Genomic DNA, 22,921 nt, shown 5'->3' with positions numbered 1-22,921 from the left:
CTCTTTCACACTGGTTTATTGGGACTATTGCTGTACAAGTGACAAGCAAGAAACTCACAACTGATAGAGAAGAAAGCTAGTTTGAAAGTGCAACCTTTATCTCCAGAGAGGCTTCCACTAAAAAGTACACTTTAAAAAGAAAAAAATAAATTTCAATGAAGTATCAGGAGAGAAATAAACATTAGGAGAGGTGACATTAGTGACAAATCACTTGAAGCTATAAATAGGTTCTCCAATTAAAGACTGAAGCATGAAGAAACATTTATTTTTTAATTTTCATACAAGGGTTTATACATAAATCCTAAAACTCATCTCAGTTAATGAGACAGAAAGCATATATGGTCATTCAACCATATTCAGAAAACCCCAGAAGTGATAGTACACAATATGAACAGCTCTCAGCTGGAGCCTGTGCAGGTACATACTGTGGCTGGAGGTCAGAGGCTGCTGAAGTTCCTCTGTGATGTTATAGCTGTTGTAGGAAGATGTTTGAGGTTTGTTCTGTTTTCACTTTTGCTTGTAGAAAAAGTGCTTAAAAGAGACTGTCCTTGAGATATTTTTGAGTAAAGTCCCACACAGTAGTAAAAAACAGGACTAACATGCCCAAATCAGGCAGATGGTACAATATTTAATATTAATATTATCTAATTTTTCATTTCTGATATAAATGAGCAGTAACCACTGAATACACTGCAGAGCAAGAATTCTTTTTAATTTTAAGGTCTGAGAAAAATAAGGTATTAATGTAGCTCAATACAAGCTGGCAGTTTTAACTTGACATGCTGTACACAGCTAGGTCAAGTCTAAGCTTAATGCAGTCTGCAGAAGAACTGGATATTAAGGTATTTCACATGCAGGAGTTTTGGCCTGTCCCAGACACTTTTTAAAATGCATAGAATTCACTCCTGCAGAAGCTGCACTCCAACTTGTATCCAAGGCCTGTAACAATTATACTTCAGATAAAGGGCCAAAATGCTCCTAAACTGCCCATACAAGCTGGTTGATGATGGGTGTACTGCACAAGGGGTTAAAATTCAGCATCCCACATTGCTTCTGGGTACACTACAGTGACAGACTCTTCTTGAAGCACAGAACCACATCTAGTAAGTTTCCTGTAATCTTAATTTGTACATCTGTGAATCCGTATTTCTCCAGTAGCTGTTTATATTCTGAGCCGCTTCTCTGCTTGCCTTCAGTCATACTGAGGGATTGTAGCACAGCTACAGAAGGGTGTGTCTTCTGTTCATCAAGCACAGTTTCTGCCACTAGCAAGGCATTTCCTGCATTTCCAAAACAACCAAAAGTGGTGCTGTTTAAGTATTTTTAGCTTTAACTTAAATGTTTTGCTCAGAGACATTTACAGAGGTCCCCTCAGACTGATTTTTAAATGGTCTTCAGTGGAAATCAGTGAAAGAAGTTTACTTTCAGTCATCTGTTCCTGGAAGCAATCATTTAATTGTTAAAAAGAAGGGAGAGTTTAGAGCAGTGTCTCTAGAAGTTCAGATCACTTCCTGCCTATGCTCTTAAACTCAGCCTTGCTTTTATTTGAGCCAAACAACTCCTTGTAAGTATCTGTCATACCCCAGTCTTTGCAAAAGAAGATTAAGACAGTCACCCACAAATTTTTTTTCATAATTCATAATCAGGATTATAGTTTATGGGCTAGGTCTTATTTTGCATGCTCTCCGCTGAAACAAACTTCAGAGCTACAGTTGGATTAAGGAATCAGATGATCTTAGTGGTCAGGCTTTTCTGCTTTTTGTCTTCTTTGATCTTTAATACTGCCTGAATAAGAGTCAGCAGTGTGCCCTGGCAATCCAAAGGGACAACCGTGTTCTGGGGTGCATCAAGCACAGGATGCGAAATCACTACACTGGCAATTGTCTCACTCTGTGCTGGTATTGCCTTGCCTTGAGTGCTGTGTGGGGTTTTGGGCACCACAATATAAAAAAGACATTAGGCTATTAGAGACCATCCAAAGGAGGGCCACAAGGATGGTGAAGGGCCTTGAGGGGAAGCCTTAAAAGGAGCAGCTGAGGTCACTTGGTTTGTTCAGCCTGGAGGAGACTGAGGGGAGAGACCTCACTGTGGTCCTCAACATCCTCACAAGGGGTAATGGAACATCAAGTACTGATCTCTTCACTCTTGTGACCAATGACAGGACTCAAGGAAACAGCATGAAGCTGAGTCAGGGGAGCTTTAGGTCAGGTATCAGGAAAAAGCTTTTCACCCAGAGGATGGTTGGGCACTGGAACAGGCTTCCCTGGGAAGTGATCACAGCACCAAGGCTGTCTGAGTTCAAGGGGTGTTTGGACAATGTTCTCAGGTACATGGTGTGACCCTTGGGGTATCCTGCATAGGGCCAGCAGTTGAACTTGAGGATCCTGATGGGTCCCTTTCAACTCAGTGTATTATTTGATTCTGTGTGCAGTTTTGCATGCCTCACTGTATGTGACCAAGATGTTGAAGGGCCATGAGGACAACATTCATGAGGTGCAGCTGAGGTCCCCTGATCTGTTCAGACTGGAGAACAGAAGGCTGAGGTGTGACCTCATCACCATCTACGACTTCCTCAAAGGGAGCAGTAGCAGGGGAGGTGCTGTCTCTGGTGAACCAGTGATGGGACACAAAGAAATGGAATGAAGCTGCATTAGGGAAAGTTCAGACTGGCTATTTGAAAAAGGTTCTTCACCCAGAAGGTGGTAAGCACTGGAACAGGCTCCCCAGGGATGCAGTCACAGCACCAGCCTGACAGAGTTCAAGGAGCATCTGGATGACATTCTTAGTCATATGAACGAGTTCTGGTTAGTCCTTCAAGAAGCAAGGAGTTTGACCTGAGTATCCTTATGGGTCACTTCCAACTTGAGATACTCTGATGATTCTATGATTCAAATGTAGTAGAAAGTCAAAGAGGCTACATATTTCTCCTGGTACGTGTGCATAAAGTCGTACAGAATTTCAGCCAGTTTACCATATTCTGGACACTACTGAGATAGCAAACCAACAGCACAACAAACTGCTGCTTCTTGATTAACCCAAAGGAGCTTTAGTTAGGCTAATTTTATGTACAGAAATAAGCACATGCTTAGTTAATTGATTATACAGGGCTTAGTAAGACTGGGCATGGCAGAGATTGGGGAGATGATATAGCTGTATGTGAAGCCTGCAATGATAGTAAAAGCTTAACATACATAGTTTTATTTGCAGCTTTGTTTCCTTCCTTTTTCTTAGTAGGTATTATCATAATGCAAACCTAGACATTCAAGCAAAGGCTACTACGATTGAACAGAAGAATATCGTACATTCGTATTAAAAAAGCATTACTCAGTACTCATTAAAGGTACATTAACATGCACCTTTCATCACAAAAACAACATACCTGGTCTGCAAACAGCTGATACCTTGCTTAATAGCACATGTATCTTTTCATCAGGCCAGTCATGAAGAACACGAGAAAGGATGTAAAGATCTGCTTCTGGAAGACTATCCTTGAAGAAGTCACCTGTTGGAAAACAGAGTACATTCCTACAGAAACCACAGAGCACATACTACAAAAACAAGGTGCTCAGCAGCGTACAAAAGTAACAAGAATGAACACGTACAGGTATGCCCTGATTTGCAGGCAAGAAAGTGTAGTTAAAGAGCAGATCACAGGCAAGAATTCTGTTACAAAAAGGGAGAGCAAGCCTAAAGCAGGGAAGGAGACAAAGTTCTTTGTAGTCACCATGTTAAACTTGTCTAGAAATGAAATGCCTCAGACAAGCACATGCAGCCTCTGCTCCCAGTGGTATTCAAAAAATTACTAATTCATACTTATTTAGCCACATTCTCCAACCATTTTTTATCCCCACCAACTAAAAAATACAATGTCCCCATTTAGCATGGCTGAACCTACATTGCCCTGTACTAAGATATATTTGGGGTTGGAAGAGCAGCAAAAGAGCCTGTTCTATGCTCAAGGATAACAAATCAGACAAAAGATCGTGTGCTACATTTACCTGATACAAATGTCACTGGAGCAGTGTGTTGTCCTGAAGGCTGAAAGTAAGAGGTGTTTGCAATGACTTCTGGAAGGTCAAATACTGTGACCTTAAGATTTGGGTATACTTGTACTAATTCATGAGCCAGAGCTCCAGTGCAACCTGTTAAAAATTTAAAGAAGTCAAATCAAGTATTTTCTCCCAGAATTTACAGACATTTTTGGGACAAGGCTGTATATAACATTAAAATAAAGACATCCCATCAGAACTAGAGGTAGACAGTCAGCTCCACAACTAACATGGGCAACAGGACTTCCTAATTGCTAGAGCAAGGTTTTAAAGCTTGTGGAATGCAGGTATGACTCCTTGCTGACACAGAACTGCTAATGTGACCTTTGATATCGGTACCTCAGGCTTTTTTTGGGAGTATCAAAATGTAAATGAAAACGCAAAGACTTCTACTTGTTGAAGAGCACCTCTAACTGTTTAGCATTTACAAAGCAGTGATACATGGAATTTGACAAACTCTCCAGCACAGTAAAGATTGTGAAGCTTTGGAGTCTCTGCACAAGTGGCAATGCTTGTACTGGTATGGGCTTAATTCCTCTGACATGCTGTCCACCTCCCCAGGCACAAAATAAAGTGTGCTTCCTTCAGTGGAGCTTTCCCTAGGCAATAACATTCCCTCTCGCCGCTCCAAGCACAGGGCAAAAAAAGGAATGCTAAAAATAAGTTTCTTTAGGTATATCATTGGTCTTCAACATTTTGGTGGACATCTTAGATATTAATAACTGTAACAATACACACAACAAACCCACTAGAAAAGAACCCAAGCTTTTGTTCTAGCAGTGCAGTGTTTCAAGTTTGACACCCCAGTAGTGGCAGTTCACTACTTTCATTACTTTTGAAAATCCTGGATATGCTGTAGTGGAGAGCAACTCTCCTAAGGAGAGTTGTTGTTGCTCTCTAAGGAGAGAGCAAAACTGCTGAAAATGGCACTCTCAGCCCAGTGCTGTATCACCTGAGCCACAAACTCTCTTCTTTTCTGCCTTGAATTGTGTAACTGATTGAGACAAACATTCACTTATCTTAAACCATTCATATACCATTTAGATAACTCTACTTTCAATTAGCTGCACTGTTCTTTTATTCTGACATTGCAATATCAGAAAAAAATAACAGTAGATAATATTACTGCAGTTCTAGTAAAAAATATACACATCTTTTAAATAATAAAATATGGAACCGAAATCAAGCTTTTCCCTTTAATTTGCATAGAAGTTCAGTTACAAGCCATACCTCCTAAATCACAAGCAGATTTAAACTGTGAAAGATCAAACGCTGTAGCCACATCTCTTGCTGTCAGGTGAGCAATGCTGTGCATGGCACCCATAAAACGTTGCTTTACCTCCTGGCTGTGATAATAGTCCTAAAAAGGGGGGAAAGCAGAGTAATTGATGTTTATTTTCATTAATAAACTAAAACTATGTACAACCAAGGATGTAAGTGAATGTGGTGAACATAAGAATTCCCAAAATGAAAAGGTCTTTTAAAAGTGCCACTGACTATTTGCTCATCCAAATCCTTTGCTGTAGTGATAAGCAGATTTTTGCATCCCCTCAAGAATTCTGATCACACAGACATCTTGAAAGGATAGATTTAGGAGACAAAGAAAAACAAGAGTGTTCCTTCTTGATAACCTCACAAATTGCTTTCATTTCATTCAAACATTTATTCTCCCATGATGGGAAAATAACTAGATAATTGGACCATACCATAAATCAGAAACATTAAAGATCATACTGTTTTTTCTGATTAGGGAAGAAGCAAGCATTCAGTACCAGAACCTCAGGCCTATACCTTTTCAAGGATACATACACACAAATCCCTTTACGTTTCACTTTTATACAGATTTCACCAGTTAGGGCTGGCTTTGACTCTATCATGAAATGGAAGTATCTCCAGGCTGTGATGCACACAGTACCACAGACAGGCCATATATTCTGCTCAGACATACCATCCTGTACACATATGGAGCCCAGGTCCAAACTGGACACAAGCATCACCCAAGCAAAGTTGATAACCCAGATGTTTAACAAAGGATGAGATTCAGTTCATGTACATTAAACCACTTAATTTGTATATAAATTTAGGCATCTACTGCAACAGCTATCCTGAAGCAAAGTACCTTAACTCCCTTTAAAGACTCTGAATGATTTCCAAAGGAGTTTCTGTCCTCCAGTTATTTAAGTACCAACATGAGCCTAGCAGAACTTTTAAGTCTCCAGAAGTCCTTAATTCATTCCATTGACTATACATGACGGATGTAGACATCTCCTTCAGGAGAAAGCCTTCATTACCATCTTGAAGTTAAATACAAATTAAGGACATCAGGATGTAGTCTGAAGTACAATTTAAGCCAGCAGTGCTGTCAGAGATGAAGTCCTGACATATTCTCCTGCTCACAGTACCAGCTCTCTGCTAACACAGGTACAAATATTTATGCCTCTCAACCTGCTTCACAAGATGGGTAATCGACAAGTTAGGCTAGTTATAACCCTAAGTGATTCTCCAGTCTGATCACATCCACCTGGGCTAGCACTGGGAAAGGAATGCCACAGATTGAAACAGATGGCAGAAGGATTACAATTTTATCAGCAATAGGTATCAGCTTGAAGCTTATACAAAACTACAAAGCTTCATAAAGGAGGTTAGATCACTTCTCCACTGCATCAACACAAACCAGCTTTGACTATACAGCACAGCCTAAACTGGATGCACATCAGTATCAACAGACTGGCATCCAATATGGAAGGAGTGCATGTGTGGTAAGGTACTAACTGGTATGAAACTAAACAGGCCCAGAGGTTGTTCTGAGAGTGTGTCAGTGGGATGGGAACACTTCATCTGGAGAACTTCTCTCAGCACTTGAATTTCCCAATATATTCTGTGGTTGTTCCACTACTTCTACTCCACTACATAGCCTAAAGTTGAAGGGAACAGAAGCCTGGGATTAGTGAATTACATTGTAGTTCTACCATTTCTGAGATTGACAAACTTTGAGCTCTGTCCCATTTGCCCGTAGGTCAGTTCTGGGCTCCTCACAGCTGGTTCAGATACTAGTAAGAGTTTATATTACCTTAAATAGATCATCTGCTTTCTTTCCAAAGGCTCGATGATTCTGCCTGCTCCCTTCTTTGACGGCAGATTCCAAGTTTGTGAAGAGAGGCCAAAGGTGATCATTAGAATGGATAATGTAGCCATGAAGTGAGTATTTACCATCTGAGGCCAGGTAGGTATTTGCTGAGTCTGTATTACTGTAACCTTATGGAAAGAAAACAATTGAAACCAGTTTTGTTTCAGTTCTTTACAACTGTTGTTTAAAATCTGAAGGCATATTTTCCTGCATAAATAGCTAGTAAATCCTGATCTTATGATCTAGTAGTACAAATTTTGCAGAAAAAGTAATTAATTCTAAAAGTCTTGTCATTCTTAAAAGAGTAAGTACTTAGTTTATAAAAAGAATTTAGATGCTGGAAAATATAGATACACACTGATTTATTATTTTTATTTTAAACCAGAGTATCTCAGATACCTAATATTCAAGGGACAGTATTAGAAGTTCCTCATTCTTGACTGTATTTTTGTTTAGATTATGGCTTCTTCCCTGAATTCGAGCTTTCTCCACTATATTTTGCCTTTAGGGCTTTTTCATTTGTCTTGTCCTCTAACAGAGTTAAAAAGACTCCTTTACTTCCTTTTCTTGGCACTTCACCATTTCAAGTCTTACTATGTAAAACATGCACTTGGAAACTTAGAAATACATAGTGTGGACTGAAAAACTTAATTCTAATACTGACTCCCTCACTTACATACACCTTCAAGGACTGTTCCAGTTAGGAGCACTAAAATTTAAGTTGCCCATGAAGAGGGACACACTGCAGAACTCTCCTTATTAAAACCCTGATCATCTGTTGAAGACTGACTGTACTGCTGCAGCAGGGAATGGAATTTAACATTTATTTTAGCAAGAAACATAGAATCACTTCAATGGAAAAGCCTCTAAGATTATCAAGTACAACGTTTAACCCAGCACTGTTAAGTATACCACTTAACCAGGTTCCCAAGTACCACATCTACACACCTTTTAAATACCTCCAGGGATGGTGACTCAGCCACTTCCCTGGGCAGCCTGTTCCAATGCTTGACAATCCTTTCAGGGAAGAAATTTTTCCTAATATTCAATCTAAATCTCCCCTGGCATAGCTTGAGGCTGTTTCCTCTTATCCTGCTGTTTGTTACTTGTAAAAAGAAACTGTCTCCCACCTGGCTATAGCACCCTTACATGTAGTTGTAGAGAACAATAAGGTCTCCTCTGACCCTCCTTTTCTTCAGGTGTAACACCCCCAGCTCCCTCAGCCACTCCTCATCAGACTTGTGCTCCAGGCCCTTCATCAGCTCCATTACTCTTCTCTGGACATGCTGCAGCACCTCAGTGTCTTTCTTGTCAAGAGGGGCTCAAAACTGAAAACAGGATTCAAGGTGAGGCCTCACCAGTGCTGAATACAGGGGCACAGTCACTGCGCTGGTCCCGCTGGCCACACTACTGCCAATATAGGCCAGGATGCCATCAGCCTTCTTGGCTACCTGGGCACACACTGGCTCACGTTCAGCTGCTGTCAACCAACACCCCCAGGTCCTTTTCCACTGGGCAGCCTTCCAGCCACTTTTCCACCAGCCTGTAGTGCTGCATGGGGTTGTTGTGATTCAAATGCAGATGACACATCTGAGCTGTTACACTGCTTGCTGTCTGTGCAACCTTTTCTTAGCCATTTGGTCAATATTATGTCCAGAGAGCAAAAACAATCTAAAGTCTCCATAAAGGAGACCTGAATGTGTTCATTACATAAAGCCTACCCCCATATAAAACAATTCTAGCTACTAATAACAAAAGCAAAGGAGTAACAATCCATTCCCCTCTTCCCCAAATCCAAGTTACCCACAATATCAAGTCAGAACCTGTGACCTTAAAAGCATCTCTTCCAGTCCTGCCTGTCTTTCAGTACCACATGCAGTTGCAGGGAGGATACATTAATCACCTTGTGGTGTTTTCTCCAGTAATCCAAGAGAAGCACATGCATCAAGGAGTCTTTCAGTTCCACATACAGAGGTTCCAACATCATTTGCAATATCCACAGCCTTCATTGGACCTTTATCTTTCAGATGATCAAATATCTTCAGCTTAGAGGCTACAAACAGAGCCTATGTGTAGGTAAGAAATTGTTATCATGATGCATTTAAAAGACTGCAATCAAAAAAACAGAACTATACTGTTTGCCTAGAATTATTCTACACAACTACTGTTAAACTACTGCAATGCAGTTTAATGAACCTCCTAAAAATTGCTCCCTTCCTTCTCAGAGGGTTTCAGTATCTTGGCCAAGTAACAGCACTTTTAGTAACAGTGTTTGGGAGAGAAGGGAACTCACAGTATTCTGGAATGCAGCCTACAAATTTTGTATGAAGACGCATTTCTTTATGAAGACCCATTTCTTTATTCAGCTATTTAGCACTTCCCCATCTATATGGCTGTTTGACCTTATGGAACATTCTTAAGCATATGAACCAAGACCAAAAGATCAAATTAAATTTTATATACCCAACACATAAGGAACTCAAAGCTCTCCACTAAGTGTAACAGCTTCAGTTGCTAAAATACAGGTCTTTATTATATTAAAATTAAGAAAAAACCCAAAAAATATTAAGAACAAAAAGAATAAAACTTCCCAGGACAACTTTACTCCTGGCACACCTTAACAGGACGTGTACACATGGAATGGGAATGAGAGAACAGCTAGTGCCTCATGGTAAAGAAATGCTCATGGGCAATGGCAGTCTTAAGTTGAAAACCTTAGCCGAACCTTTTTTAAAAGATATGCTAACTAAACCAGAAAGTAAAGTTAATGAGATGTGGTAATATATATCTCTCCATGCAAAATTAATTTGCAATTTCTGTATTCTGAAGTAGGTAAAACACCTAAACCCAAAGAACTTATGGAGAGCACAACAATGGAGGCAAATGCAGCAATCACAGAATCCACTTCTTTACAACTGCAAGTAACTATAATGAAATTTAAAACTAAAGGTAATCAAGGGAAGAAGGGCCTTGACATTCTGCTTAATAAAATCAAAGGGAAATAACTTTGAGAGGTAGGTCTGCTACTGGGTGTCTATATATTCTATCATCTTCACCTCTTTTTACAGTTTCCTTTGTTACTCTGATAAGAACATACAGGTGGGATTTATTATAATTCAGACTTTCACAATACTGAGCCAATTACATCTAGTTTGCAACCAGATGGCTTCTGAGACCTGTCCAGGCTTTAGACTGATACCAACTGTAAACTATTAGAACAAGAAAAAGAAGGTGAGAAGATAAGGCAGAAAGCTTGGCTGACCTACCATTCAGTAATTCTCAGGTGTAAAAAAAAAAAAAAAAAAAAAAAAAAAAAAGAAAAAGAAAAAGAAAAAATGTGAAAGATCTGAGTACAGATCAGATTATGTAAATTTGGAACATGTAAACTTCAAAGTTTTTTAATTTCGAAGGATTTAATCCTGATCCCCTCCTGTTCTGCAACAGAGCTGTTCAGAGTAAAATAGGCAGCAACATCTTCACCTGCAGGAGATTCTAGTCTGCCTTATAAAGTTCTTGAAGCAATATTCAAGAATCAAAATGAAAAAAACTTGAGAGTTTTTGTGGAAATAAATGCTTTTGTTTGCTCAAACCTATTCCACAAATGGAAAGATGAGTTTTGTCACATCACAATACATTGCTACTGGTAATTTTACCAAGACCCATGATGAAGACCAAAAAAATAAATCCGACTAGTTCAACACACCATTCAGTACTTTATACTATGACTTTACACTGGAGTAGTGGGAAAGCAAAGCTCCTCCTTTTATTTCCTGCCTCCACTGTCTTTCACTGCACAAAATGGAATTCAGCATCACATCACTGTAAACAGTATAAGTAATATACAACCACATGCTGATGATTTTCCATATTTATTTTTATTTGAATTGAAGAAATGCTAAGCATCATCTCACCCATTCAAATACACTGCTCCCTATGGATACACAAGCAGTTCACAAATGCAGCAACCTCAAAGCCACTTTATTCCAAACCTCTCAGCATAGCTTTGCATGCCTGCAAGCAGCACATGCCTGCAAGCAGCATACCCACAGATCTACACCACATGATCACACTACAGTCTTCCTTCAGAGCTGAGCACAACTCTCCACTGTTTCAGCAAAACTATTGTTCACTGTCTGGTGTGCCTCCCTCCATTCACCTTAAAGCTGTCATATCTTTATTTCCAAGTTTGCATTTCACTGCCACTTTAGCACTTTTTTTCACTTCTTCCTAAAACATAAATAACTTGATGGAGACCAGTGATCTATTAGAATGATCACTATTCATTTCTTCTTCACTATTGTCCTTGCTACACTGGAACTATGAGTAGAAAATCTGGGAGTACTTAAAATGTCCACCTATGCATTTCTCATCATGCTTGGCTGATGCACAGAGCATGTGACCTTGTTTGTGAGCTGTTATGAGTATGCCTCCATCAGATACAGCATGGATATTCAGTTAAACACACATGGAACATGAAACAGGTTATTAAAAAATATTATTCTTAAGAGGCAATAAAAAATTAGTATCTTCCACAGAATTCTAATGCAAAGCATTAGAAGTTAGAAAGGAAATATAATATATACAATTTTTGTCACAGTTTTAAGTCAGGTAAGTTAACCACATTAAATGTTTTCTCTGCAGAATAAATTCCAGCTTGGTTGTACACTTCTGATCAGCAAAAAAAAAAATCTCCAACTTCTTTTCCCTCTCAACTCAAGAGAAAAAATTATCAAATAGGTAACTGACATTTCATAGAACACATAAAAACAAATACAGAAAACCAAACCCAACAATGTTTGCACTGCACCAGAAGCTTCAGCTATCTTAGATTCTCCAGAACTTCAGTGGTCCTTTTTTACTAATTATTAATACATTCTTTCCCCAGCTCAAGTATTTCACATAACTGGTACATACTGGAGTACAGTGAAACAAATATATCAGACTACAATGTAACAAGTAGTTTTATATTTTCTTCCCTTACCTTTGAAGCTCTAAAACCGTCCATCAGCTCTAGAATTTTGGATGGAAGTTTTGCTGCACTCTGTGACACTCCATTCTGATTTTCCAAAGGCACTGTAAAACCAGTTCTGACACCAGAACTGTTTTCAGAAGTGTAAACAGCTTCTGAGGAATGCATCCCACTGCTGTCCAACTTACTAGCACCTTTCTGCTTTGTGAAATTTGAAGATTCACTTTCTCCATCACTTTGGTTCTCAAAAGTGTCCACAGAAGGGATAGAGTCGTACTTTTTACGTTGTACATTATGTTTAGAGGGCGGATAGTACAATTCTGCTAGCTTTTTGCAGAAGTGATTCAGAGGAAATCCCACCACATTCAAGAAGTCTCCATGGACATACTCAACTAACATTCCACCAAGGGCTTGGATACCATATCCACCAGCCTTGTCCCTGGGGAAGAGAAAACAAAAACAGCATCGATCTAATTAAGGTTAAGGGTGGAGGTATCACAGAACACTAATAATCCACCAGTACTGCAGAGGCTGGAATAAAAACTAGTGTACCTGAGTTAGAAGCAGATTAAATCTACTAGCTAGGCTGAACACTTCAATTTCTAAATCCCAAGATAAACATAAGCATCAGTATTTCCACTAAGGGTGACTAGCCAAAGGTCTTGATGCTTCAGTCAGCGCAAGTGCCGCAGTCACCTAAGCAGCAGGTGACTGCAGTCAGAGTGTGTTGTCACAGGGTACCCAGCATTTGCCAAGTCGTGGCTACCAAAAAGGTAACAGTAAGTGTCACCAAGACCAACACTGCCACTGGGTCACCAGATGCATACTGACCCTCACTCAATTCCCCAAGAGGCTGAAAAGCCTTTAGGAATGTTAGGTCCCAAAGGAGCTCAACAAAGATGACCCCTTAGAATTCAAATGACTGTAGAATGTGTCTTGCAGATCTCAGTCACAGGAATACCTGAAATGAGGATTGGGAAGACAGCATTTTCTTGGGAAAGAGCAACTTATTCAAACAAGATCCACTACTCCATTTAGCCCTATCCATCTCTTGTGCAACCACCGAGATAGAAGCAGAGTTGTGGTTCACAACACTGTGCTCTTAGATGTCATGGTAATATTGGTAATTTGGCACAATGGGCGTAATTACGCAAATTCCACAGAGTGGAATGGAAATACATACAAGTCAGATAAGCTGCTGTAGACCCAACAATTTTACTGTTCTCGTACAAGGAACAAGGCAGTTAAAAGTATGTTTCCTCATAACAACAGAAGCTGAAAGCTACGTCAGCAAGCTTAGAAACCAAAGGTCAGTCAGCCTCAGATCCATTAACTTAAGGTAGCACGGAATTATGCAATCTTATGCATGAGAAAGAAGGTTACTACACAAAAAAATATTGCTAATTTTTTAACCTTAGATTTGATCAGGAACAGCTCTTTATTTTTAGTACTTATCTCTGGATTCCATTTCTAATAGCATCCTAAAACAAACAGAGGAATTGGTGTCCCAACAAGTAGGATTTTCTGAATTGCTATAAATTGGGGAATAGAGATTTTCCTTTAATCTTGCATTGTATGCACTACCTTATAACTTTGTCATTGTTTAAATTATTACTTCTTTTTTAACATTCTTATGACTTACATCAACTAAATTAGGATTATTTTAATGACTAAAATGTCTTCTCATTTTTAAATGAAGTTGCAGTCATTTTGGTATACGCTTACAGGGAGGCAAAAAACATTAGGACTATCAAAAGCAGCAGTATCATACTCCCAGCAAGAACATTAACACAACTGGCCACACGTTTATTTTTCTACAACACTCTATGTTCTGGGATTGGATCTTGAAGAAAATATTTACATTCTACATTTTATTACTTCCCAGTGAAGTCAAACTGTAGAGCTCTAGGCTCTGTCATCACCTTCTTCCCAGACTGCAGTAGGGTCCTCTGGTTTCACTGCCATCAGATGAGAGCTACTAAAACCACATAGGATTTTCAGGCTAGAAGTTGTAAGCAGAGAGAGAAAGTTGTTCATAAGGGAAAGACTACAAAATATAAAGCTGGGTCAAAGAGGCTGGCAGAAACTAAGTCTACTCATTATACAAGCCCAAAACAGTTAGGATTACCGTGGTACAGCCTTCTTTTTACAGATAGACAGAAAAGAAGAAAGAGACACTGCCTGCAAGCAGAAAATCCTTGGTTAGAAAGAGGAACAAGAATAAAACAAGAAGCAAAACATCTTTCTGCAGCCAAAATTTAAGGGTTTTTATAGCCTCACCAAAGACTACCTTGAGACAGCAATTTCCCCGCCTTTTTTTACCCATACTTTAGGTCAGCTATGTATTTCTAGTATTAGTCTCTGTCACCAGTGATTGACTTAAATACTATATGCCAATTTTCTTCTTGCTACAAGAAGAACTCAGTCTAATCCTCAGTAGCATTAGTAATTTTTCTTTTATTTTTTCATGTGATCATTAAGTCTTATATTATTACAGAAAATTACTTCGCCATTTAGTTGGTTTTTTTTTAAGTAAGAAATGGTCACTTGACAGCAATACAGTGTTTAGAAAAACCTGTATGCATATAGGTGTGTAACCTGTATGAGTGGCCATGGAGGAGGGAACAAAAACAGACAACCAAAAAAAAGTGCTGTGAAATACTTCTTAGTGCTTTGCAAAATTTATAGGACACTGTGTTTAGTAGCTCCTTTGCAAAGTCAGAACAAATTCCTATCCTCAGGATTATATAAACAAAGATCAATTGGCTTCTGCCTAAGAGAGTAATGAAATACATTCTCTGAACCTTTGGTCCCTGAGAAACCCTTGATGTCACACAGCCTGTTTAGCAGAATGAACAGAATGACCCAGCACTGCTCATGGGCCGTTTTGCTGCAGCAAAGCACTGCTAAAGCATATTTGCTCCCAGAGGAAGTACTCAGAATATTCCAAAATTATTTTCAATCTGACATTCTTCCTAAAAATCCATGGTAATTTCTCCTTCAAACTGAAACTTTATGACCCACTAAATCTAAGTATCATACTAATTAGCATAGTAAACATCACCTTCCAAAAACCTACTTAGGAATTTGTTTCAAGCTGTAGTCTTGCCAAAACATTCTCTCCATATAATCCAATTTAATATCAGTCTATTCAATAAACGGTGAACCTTACATGTTCACAAAGTATGCCTCATTTACAGATAAGCATTGAAGTATGTCCAAAGTCTACACTGGTTTCTCTTTTCCTAGTAAAACATGACTTTATTGTTTTATAGCACAAATGAGTTTAAAAACCACCACGATTTATATTCTTACATGGCCAGAATTGAAGCTACAGAGACAAAAGTTCATATCAGATCACTTGATATGCAGTCCACAGTCCTAACTATGCCTTCACAAGGCTTCAGCTAACGCAAAAGAAAGACAAAGTCCTTTTTTCCCTTGTTGTCTCCAAATAAGTACTTTTTCTTTTATTGCCTTTACACCCCAGTTTTGCACACCCACCTGCTTTTAGCAATCTAGTGAACTTCATCTTAGGAGTAGTAATAAGGCATTCTGTTCTCATCCTATTTCTTCCATGGAATCACTGTTGTCTGGTATATTGTCTTTGTAAATGCTGCCTATATAGGTCAGTAATCTTATTACCAGTGTAGCAGGTACACATAAGCTAAAGGACAATTTTGGCATAGGAACACACAAACTGTGTTTTCACTTATCACAAGGATAAGTGAAAATTAAGCTGGTGTTCCTTGCATCAGAGCAGTGATTTTGATAGACTAAATACACTGAGTTCTATCTTCTTCCAATACAGTTCCACGATGCCCTGATTATCCCACACTCACTCTTTTCACCTGTTTATAATGAAAACTATACCTTGTCTCAGGCATCAAAGATCCCTGAATGCCTCTGCTAACAGAGAAATAATTGTATACTGCACAAGCACTTGCTCTAATCCAGAATATTTCAAGACTTCACTTTACAGATTCATTAGGGTTCTAAAAAGGTAGCTCACTTTCACTGAAGAAATGACAGCTTCACAAAAGAACAAAAGAATAGTGACCTTGCATCACCCATGCTATCATTTATCATACACACAGCAAAATGTCACAGAACACAGGACAATGTTTTACACTGGTGGCTTAATGTACCCTAAGGCCTATTCTCAAGTGTTGTGTGGTGGCATCAGGGTCTTACTCACATTGGCTCCCCGCTATGAATGTACTCCCATAAGAGCTCTTCAGACAGCTCAGAAAATTTTACTTTAGTCTCTTCATAGAAATCAGTGATGTCCATCTCTAGCTGATTGTCTACAGAAAGGAAGAGGCCTTATTAGAAACAGGAATTGTGGCTTAGAGAGCATAACATCTAAGTTTTATTTCTTAATCACTTAACAATTCTGCTTGAGAAAAATTAAATATATTACACAGATGTATGAAATGACTAATAATGTTCTTTAGGTACAGTGGACTCAACTTTCCCAAGACAGTAAAAGTTTGCATTTTCAACCCCTGCCATCCTGGCTCAGGGCTAACACACTGCTCTTCCTGTGTGGAAGATAATCTTAAATTAACAATGCTTACACAAAGCTATTTATGGGTGCTGGCACACACATCCAGCAGTGAGTACAAAGAAGGCTATAATCACCCTTCCAACTTTATGACTGTTGTCGAAGAACTCTTAACAACACATCAGAGTTCAACATGTAGCTGCAATAAAAGTGGGAACATGCAGCTGCACCTGCACTTCAGACTTGGGTATCCAGCAGTCCCATCAGGAACCATCACTCATCTTCCTATCTCTCAAGAGATGACAAGATTATTTCAGACTTCTGTAGCTGGAAGTGGCTGAGGGAAGGTGCAATAAAGTACTGCACACCTGGGTATGGACCCTGCTGCACGTGGTACACTGTGACCCTGCTGTCACTGTAGACAGAGGCTTTCCCAAAACATGTTCAAAAGGTAACAGCCTTGCACAAATGAGTGTGCACATTACAGATTAGCAGCTCTCTCTACTCTTTTCTATAAACACCAAGGTCAGCATCTCCTGTTACCACAGTTCTGGTAGCAGTGGAAATGCTTGAGGAGGAGTAAGAAATATCTACAGTACAGACCAAGGGAAGAATGCTAACCAACTTCTAATGGTGGTAGTGTGAAAAAAAAAACCAGCCAAACATTTAATGACCCAGATGAAATAAGAAAATCAGTGCATATGGAGACAGATTACCATGTCTTTCAGTATGATAAAAAGTTCTAATCAGCTCAAAATGGAAATTTCATCTTTAACAAGTTAAGAAACACATTGTAACAATAAACTGCAACTACAAATGTATTCTACAAAACTTCTTCAATTGATTGCATGTCTTGGGGAATATGCAGACTAAAGGTATTTTTATTCATCTGACTGTGATGCAGTTCAAATTTGTAAACTTCAAATGAGATGTGCTGTTATAGCATCACTGCTACAGTTCAGTGCACTTAACTTTCTTCCTAGAGTAAACAGTTGAAGGCATTATTTACATTGCTGGGTTGCTCACAGAACCCCCTTGGTAACGTTTTATTTCTTTTGCAGCAGCTCTCCCTCTACTATACTAGCAGTACCACATCACTAACTTTAATTCTCTTTTACAAGAGTTAAGAGAAATCATTCCAGAAAAGAGTAAAAACTGTTAATTTGTCTACAGAAAGACTTTGTCCAGTGAAATGTCACAGAAATGATGCCTGCAAAAGCTCTACTATAAAGACTATTGACACAATTATCAGATGATGCCCCTCAAACACTCCTCAACTTATATTAATGGTACCGTTTACATAAAAACCACTCACTTTCTCAATAAACTATCTGATAAAGAACATTGGGGTATTGCTCCCTACAGCCTCTTAACAGTCTGAGACATTAAGCCTCACCTGGTGTAAACACAACACAGAATAAAGTTGATATGGATCACATTCAGCTCAGTCTCAGAGTCTGTAGTACCTTACTTGAACTTAATTTAGAATATTCCACAACTTACACTGGCCTTTGGAATAGTCTCGTAGCTTTCAGAGACAGTATTTCTAAACTCCATTGTATTTTGTCACTTTCCTTCCTGTGTGAAAACTGAATAGAGGAAGAAGTTTTGCTTTAGTGGGGAGTCTTTAAGTTATATTTTGATAAGGTAATTCCTGAGGAGAAAACCAATTCAGACTGTATATGAAACATCTTCATCCTGTTTCTTTACCTGTACAAGCTATAATGGGAGAAATTTTTAATACAAATACTGAGTTGTAATAAAATTATGTGTACCTTTACTGTGGCAGTGTATAATAGCCACTCCTGTGAAAACACTGTGCTCTTTCCCATTCAACCTGTCAGGGAAAAAAATATCCATTAAGCATGTCTTATTAAATGTTCTACATGATTATAATGCTACAGCCTGAGAAGCAGATCACTACACTAATATACCATTCAATGAATCTGACATGTGCCCCAAACAAATACATTTTATTTCAGTATCAGTGAAAAGACATTGTCAAAACAAACAAAAAAATAACCACATAAAAAAACCACTATCAAAAGCTGCAGTCATTTCAAGTCTCCAAAATACCATTTGTATAAAAGTAGTCCATGGTATCAGCTCAATCACTGTACATCAGGAAAGTGACTATTCCAAAAGTATTAGAAAAGGCCAATTGGCATAAACACTACTGTTACAACCATCTTCACTGAAAGCTGGTAATAAATCCTAGGTGATGCAACTCAGACTAAACATGTAATGGGGAACTAGAGCATATGTTCTCCTTTCATTCAGACTGGCCCCCAGAGATCCCATGGCAAGCTAGAGTGTAGAGGAAGAGCCCAAATTTCCTTGTCCCTGGCTCTCTCCTGTAGTGGCTCTGGAGTGCCACGCTGTGGCCAATTAGTTCTGAGGACTTTTATTATCTGCTGTGTAAGCAGTAGATGTATAATAGCAAGGCAATGTGAATCTTTGAAGAGACTGTTTAAAGAATAGCCTCATAAAGATTAGCCAAGATATGTTTGGATGTGATCAGAAGCATCTCACATGCTCTGTTCCCCACAAGATTCCACACTAAATTGTAAGATGAAACACTGAAAATTTTCATTTGACACTTTGGATAGATGCAAAGATGCATCATTTTGTCTGCATTTTTTCCAGGAGTTCTAAATAGCTAAATATTAAGTGCATTTCATATCCCTAATTAAGAGATTGACCTACTAAACTTACAACAAACAAAACAAAACCCAAGAAAATTTGCATGTATCCCTTCTGTGGAACCCTTTTGAGAATCTAGGTGATCGAGAAATTGAATCTTCAGATTTCATCTCTTACTTAAAACTACAGACCTTGATAGCATTCTGTAGGCATCTTGCTTATCAACTGGTTTCTCCAGGATCTGCTCATCCACAGACTAAAACAGAACGACAGAGTGAGTGTGCTGCTTTTTCTTACTTTTGAGTCAGAGTATTACAGGATTGAGGTCATAAATTATGTTTAAACCATGATTTCAGCCAGGGCTTCAAACTTGAGTTTATTGAGTAGAGCAAGAACCACAGACACTTTGGTAGAACAGGTAATTTAGTGTCAAGTACAGGAGTACCACACTCTACTCTCCAGTGACTGCAGCTCTCAAACAAAAGAAAAATTCAACTTTTTCTGCCCTTAACAGGTCACTGTCTCTGTGAAGATGTCAGGTGTAGTGACCTCCTATAAGGCACAACACTGAACAGTTCCCATGATCTGGACTTCTTGACAGGCAAATCACCTGAGAATTTCCATTACATATAAGATGATCCAATGCAATACTTACAGCAGTGTTAGTATCCCCAAAACCAGTAGCAAGGCTTCTAGCTCTCAAGATTTCAAAAATTATCTTGTTGGGGAAAAAAAAAACCCTAAAAGCCACAGCCACAAACCCCAAAAGATGTAATATAATGCAGATATAACTTCAATGAAGGCAGCTTTCAAACTTTAAACCCAAAGATACAAGTATTTCCTACGCTCATCATAAATTAAAGTAGTGCTAAATAACTGAAGACTTCTTACCACAATAGTGTCTGCTCCTATGACAACATCAGGTGTTCTCAGGTGTTTCTGCAAAGGCATAAATAAAAAGGCATTTGTGAGAAGATGCAAAGAGAAGAAAACCTTTTAAGGTAAGAAAATAGCAGTTTACTAGTTTAGAAGTAGGGCTCTACACTGACCTGAAAACAAGACACTGTTTCTCCTTTTGCACTGTTTCCAAAATAGTAATCATTTACATTACCATAAAAGTGAGGCTTGAGCAGACCATTCTCAAACCACAAATTTTCCCAAATATATTACTGATGAATAAATGCATCCAGGAAATAAAGTGCATTCTCAAAACTCCATCTGGTCTTCAAGGTGGCAAACAATTCTTTTAAAGGAAGTACCTAATGTTTGGAAGCCAGAGAATACAGCCCTCTAGGATCATTCTTCCAAGCAAAATTTTACTGAAAAATAAACCCCATTTTTTTAGCTACACTTTTTTTCTCTTGAAAGGGAACATACACAGTCTGTTTTCTGAATATGAAAGGTAGTGGCATGTAAAATTCCTTGTAGACTTTTCTTGACTTTAAACTGTACCTGTCCTTATAGCTAAGTTTTTATTTACTTTCATATTATAAAGTACATAACTCTTACTTAACACAGCATGACATGAAATCTGTCTGCAAGTGTGACTACCATAATACAACATTTATAGGGAGGCTACTTTTCTAGAGAAAGACTGTTGATGTGCTTTAAATTGTTTAATGATGCCTGGAGTTAATTCTTGTAATTCCTGTATGAAGAAGCATTTTGAAATCCACTGAACTAGCATTATCACCAGCACAGTGTTTTGCAATGAAAGCCCAAAGTAAGTCATTTAGTGAGGGTGGGTTTAAAATCCACTCTCCGATGTTGTGCCATTGTCCAGAAAGTAGTTGACAGAATCCTGGGTAACGATTTACATTGGAGATCATGCAATATTTGCTTTGAAGAATGGTGACATCTGGCAACACTGCTCATTTAAAGTGTTCAACATTCTTTTTCTGCCACTAGTATAGGATCAACAAACATACCCCTCTCTTTCAGAGCTTTGTTACTAAGAAATTATTACAGTCCATTTTGTGAGATTTAATCAGCTAAACTTTTAAATAGGTTCTGGTAGCAAAGAGCCTTATGTGCTCAAACAGTGATCACAGCCAAGGGCATAAGTCAAATACCACTGATAGTGTAAGTTGCATCACTGGTTTGGATAAAATCACATCAAGTTTTCCCTTCTTAAAATTAAAAAGACAAATTCTGGTTTAAAACATTCTGGCAAAGCAACAGTAATTCTTCTTCTGCTTTCCTCCAGTACCCCTATACTCAGAGTTTCTGAGTTACTCGTCACTCGATCAGTGAAAGATACAGCAAAGCACTGCAATCACATCAGAGTTTTTCCATGGAGTCTGTCTCTACAATCAACAAATACCTAGAATGAGGTCAGCCATATACCTGACTGTTCAAAGGAACTATGGAATATATATCCCACACAAGACTAGGTGTGATGCTGACAAAAGATGCAGGCCACTTCAGTTTGTGGAAAGCCTGAACTGCAGGCATGAGACTTTTGATTAGGCAATTTCAAGACACTGTCTTTCACAAATGACAGGAAAGCATTCATTAGCCTTCAGTGGAGAGAAAGGACTCAGGGATCACTTAAACAGTGCAAGCAAATTAAGTCACAGTAAAATGCATCACCTAAAGCCAAAAAGCTCATTGCTATAATCATAACTTACTACATGCATTCTGTTTGCTACTTCAAGAGCTTTCTGTTTTGCTGTTTCCACAGCATACTCATAAGGGGCTGTAAAAGATGACTTTTCAAGTGTCTCCTTAAACCAGGATGGAACCACCTCAAAACGCAGGCCCTGTAACACAGGAAAGTGATGCAGTCAATCTGACCTCGTTATTAAACATTGCTCCCAAGGCATATTAAACAAGTAGAAAGTTTGACCACTTTAACACGCCTCCCCCCAAACACACACAGAAAAAAACACCCAGTGCTCCTATCAGTGTTTAGTGCATACGTACACTTTGCAAGCAATCTAAAACAAAATCAGATAGAACGTCAAAACAGGTGTGTGTATTTGATTCTACCCTTATTTATTAGAACCTAATCATCACGTCATTATTCTCATCATACAAAAACTAACAGTATAAACGTACACACTTCAGAAACAAAAGATTATACTACTGGATTTTTTTTTTTTATTGAATCCATCCATAACACTTTACTGCAACAGTGCAAATTCTTACAGGAGCTTTACTGCACTTTATGTGCCTTTATACACACGATAAACAGAAAACAAAACCGGACAGTTTCTGATTGGTTTTGTCAAAAGAAACCCCAACTATTCTTCCAGCTTTTTGCCTCTATGTTACACTTGTACAATTACTACACCCAGCAGGCAGGCTATGTTTCTAATAACTCAGTGCATGACTGAACCTCTGTGCTTCTCCACACATCTGTATTTTTAAGTTATTCCTTCCACTTAAGCTCAATTTATCAGTTGAATTATTAAGAATGGTAATACTAAGCAACCTAAACTGGGCAGGTAATACCCAAGTACTAATCAAAAGCCTCCCGTAGCCCGCCCGGTGAGGCCGACACGCTCCTCCGCAGGAGCTGAACGGCCTGACTGACAGGTTACGGCCTCCTTTGCTCTCCACTAGTGCATTTCAGAAAGGAGGCATCTCCTTCATGCCGCCCGCTCCCCTCCCGCTGGTCTCAT

The 22,921-nt window shown here is 38.8% G+C and overlaps 1 protein-coding gene across 1 annotated transcript; it reads right to left on the bottom strand.

The window, feature by feature from the left end:
* ASMTL (acetylserotonin O-methyltransferase-like) lies at positions 1-22,081 on the bottom strand (the record flags this gene model as incomplete). Its single annotated transcript, XM_017728551.1, has 12 exons — positions 1-1,280; positions 3,380-3,502; positions 3,999-4,142; positions 5,280-5,409; positions 7,120-7,304; positions 9,080-9,242; positions 12,158-12,584; positions 16,344-16,452; positions 18,428-18,489; positions 19,487-19,551; positions 20,187-20,234; positions 21,926-22,081. Coding segments are annotated over 12 exons (1,830 nt in total), but the record flags the coding sequence as incomplete, so codon positions are not given.
* Positions 22,082-22,921: the final 840 nt, after the last annotated feature.

This window comes from Corvus brachyrhynchos, unplaced genomic scaffold, assembly GCF_000691975.1.
Source record: "Corvus brachyrhynchos isolate BGI_N302 unplaced genomic scaffold, ASM69197v1 scaffold92, whole genome shotgun sequence".
In the NCBI taxonomy this organism is placed as follows: Eukaryota; Metazoa; Chordata; class Aves; order Passeriformes; family Corvidae; genus Corvus; species Corvus brachyrhynchos.
Note: the sequence above shows the minus strand (reverse complement) of the source record. Positions and strands in the feature narration are given on the sequence as shown.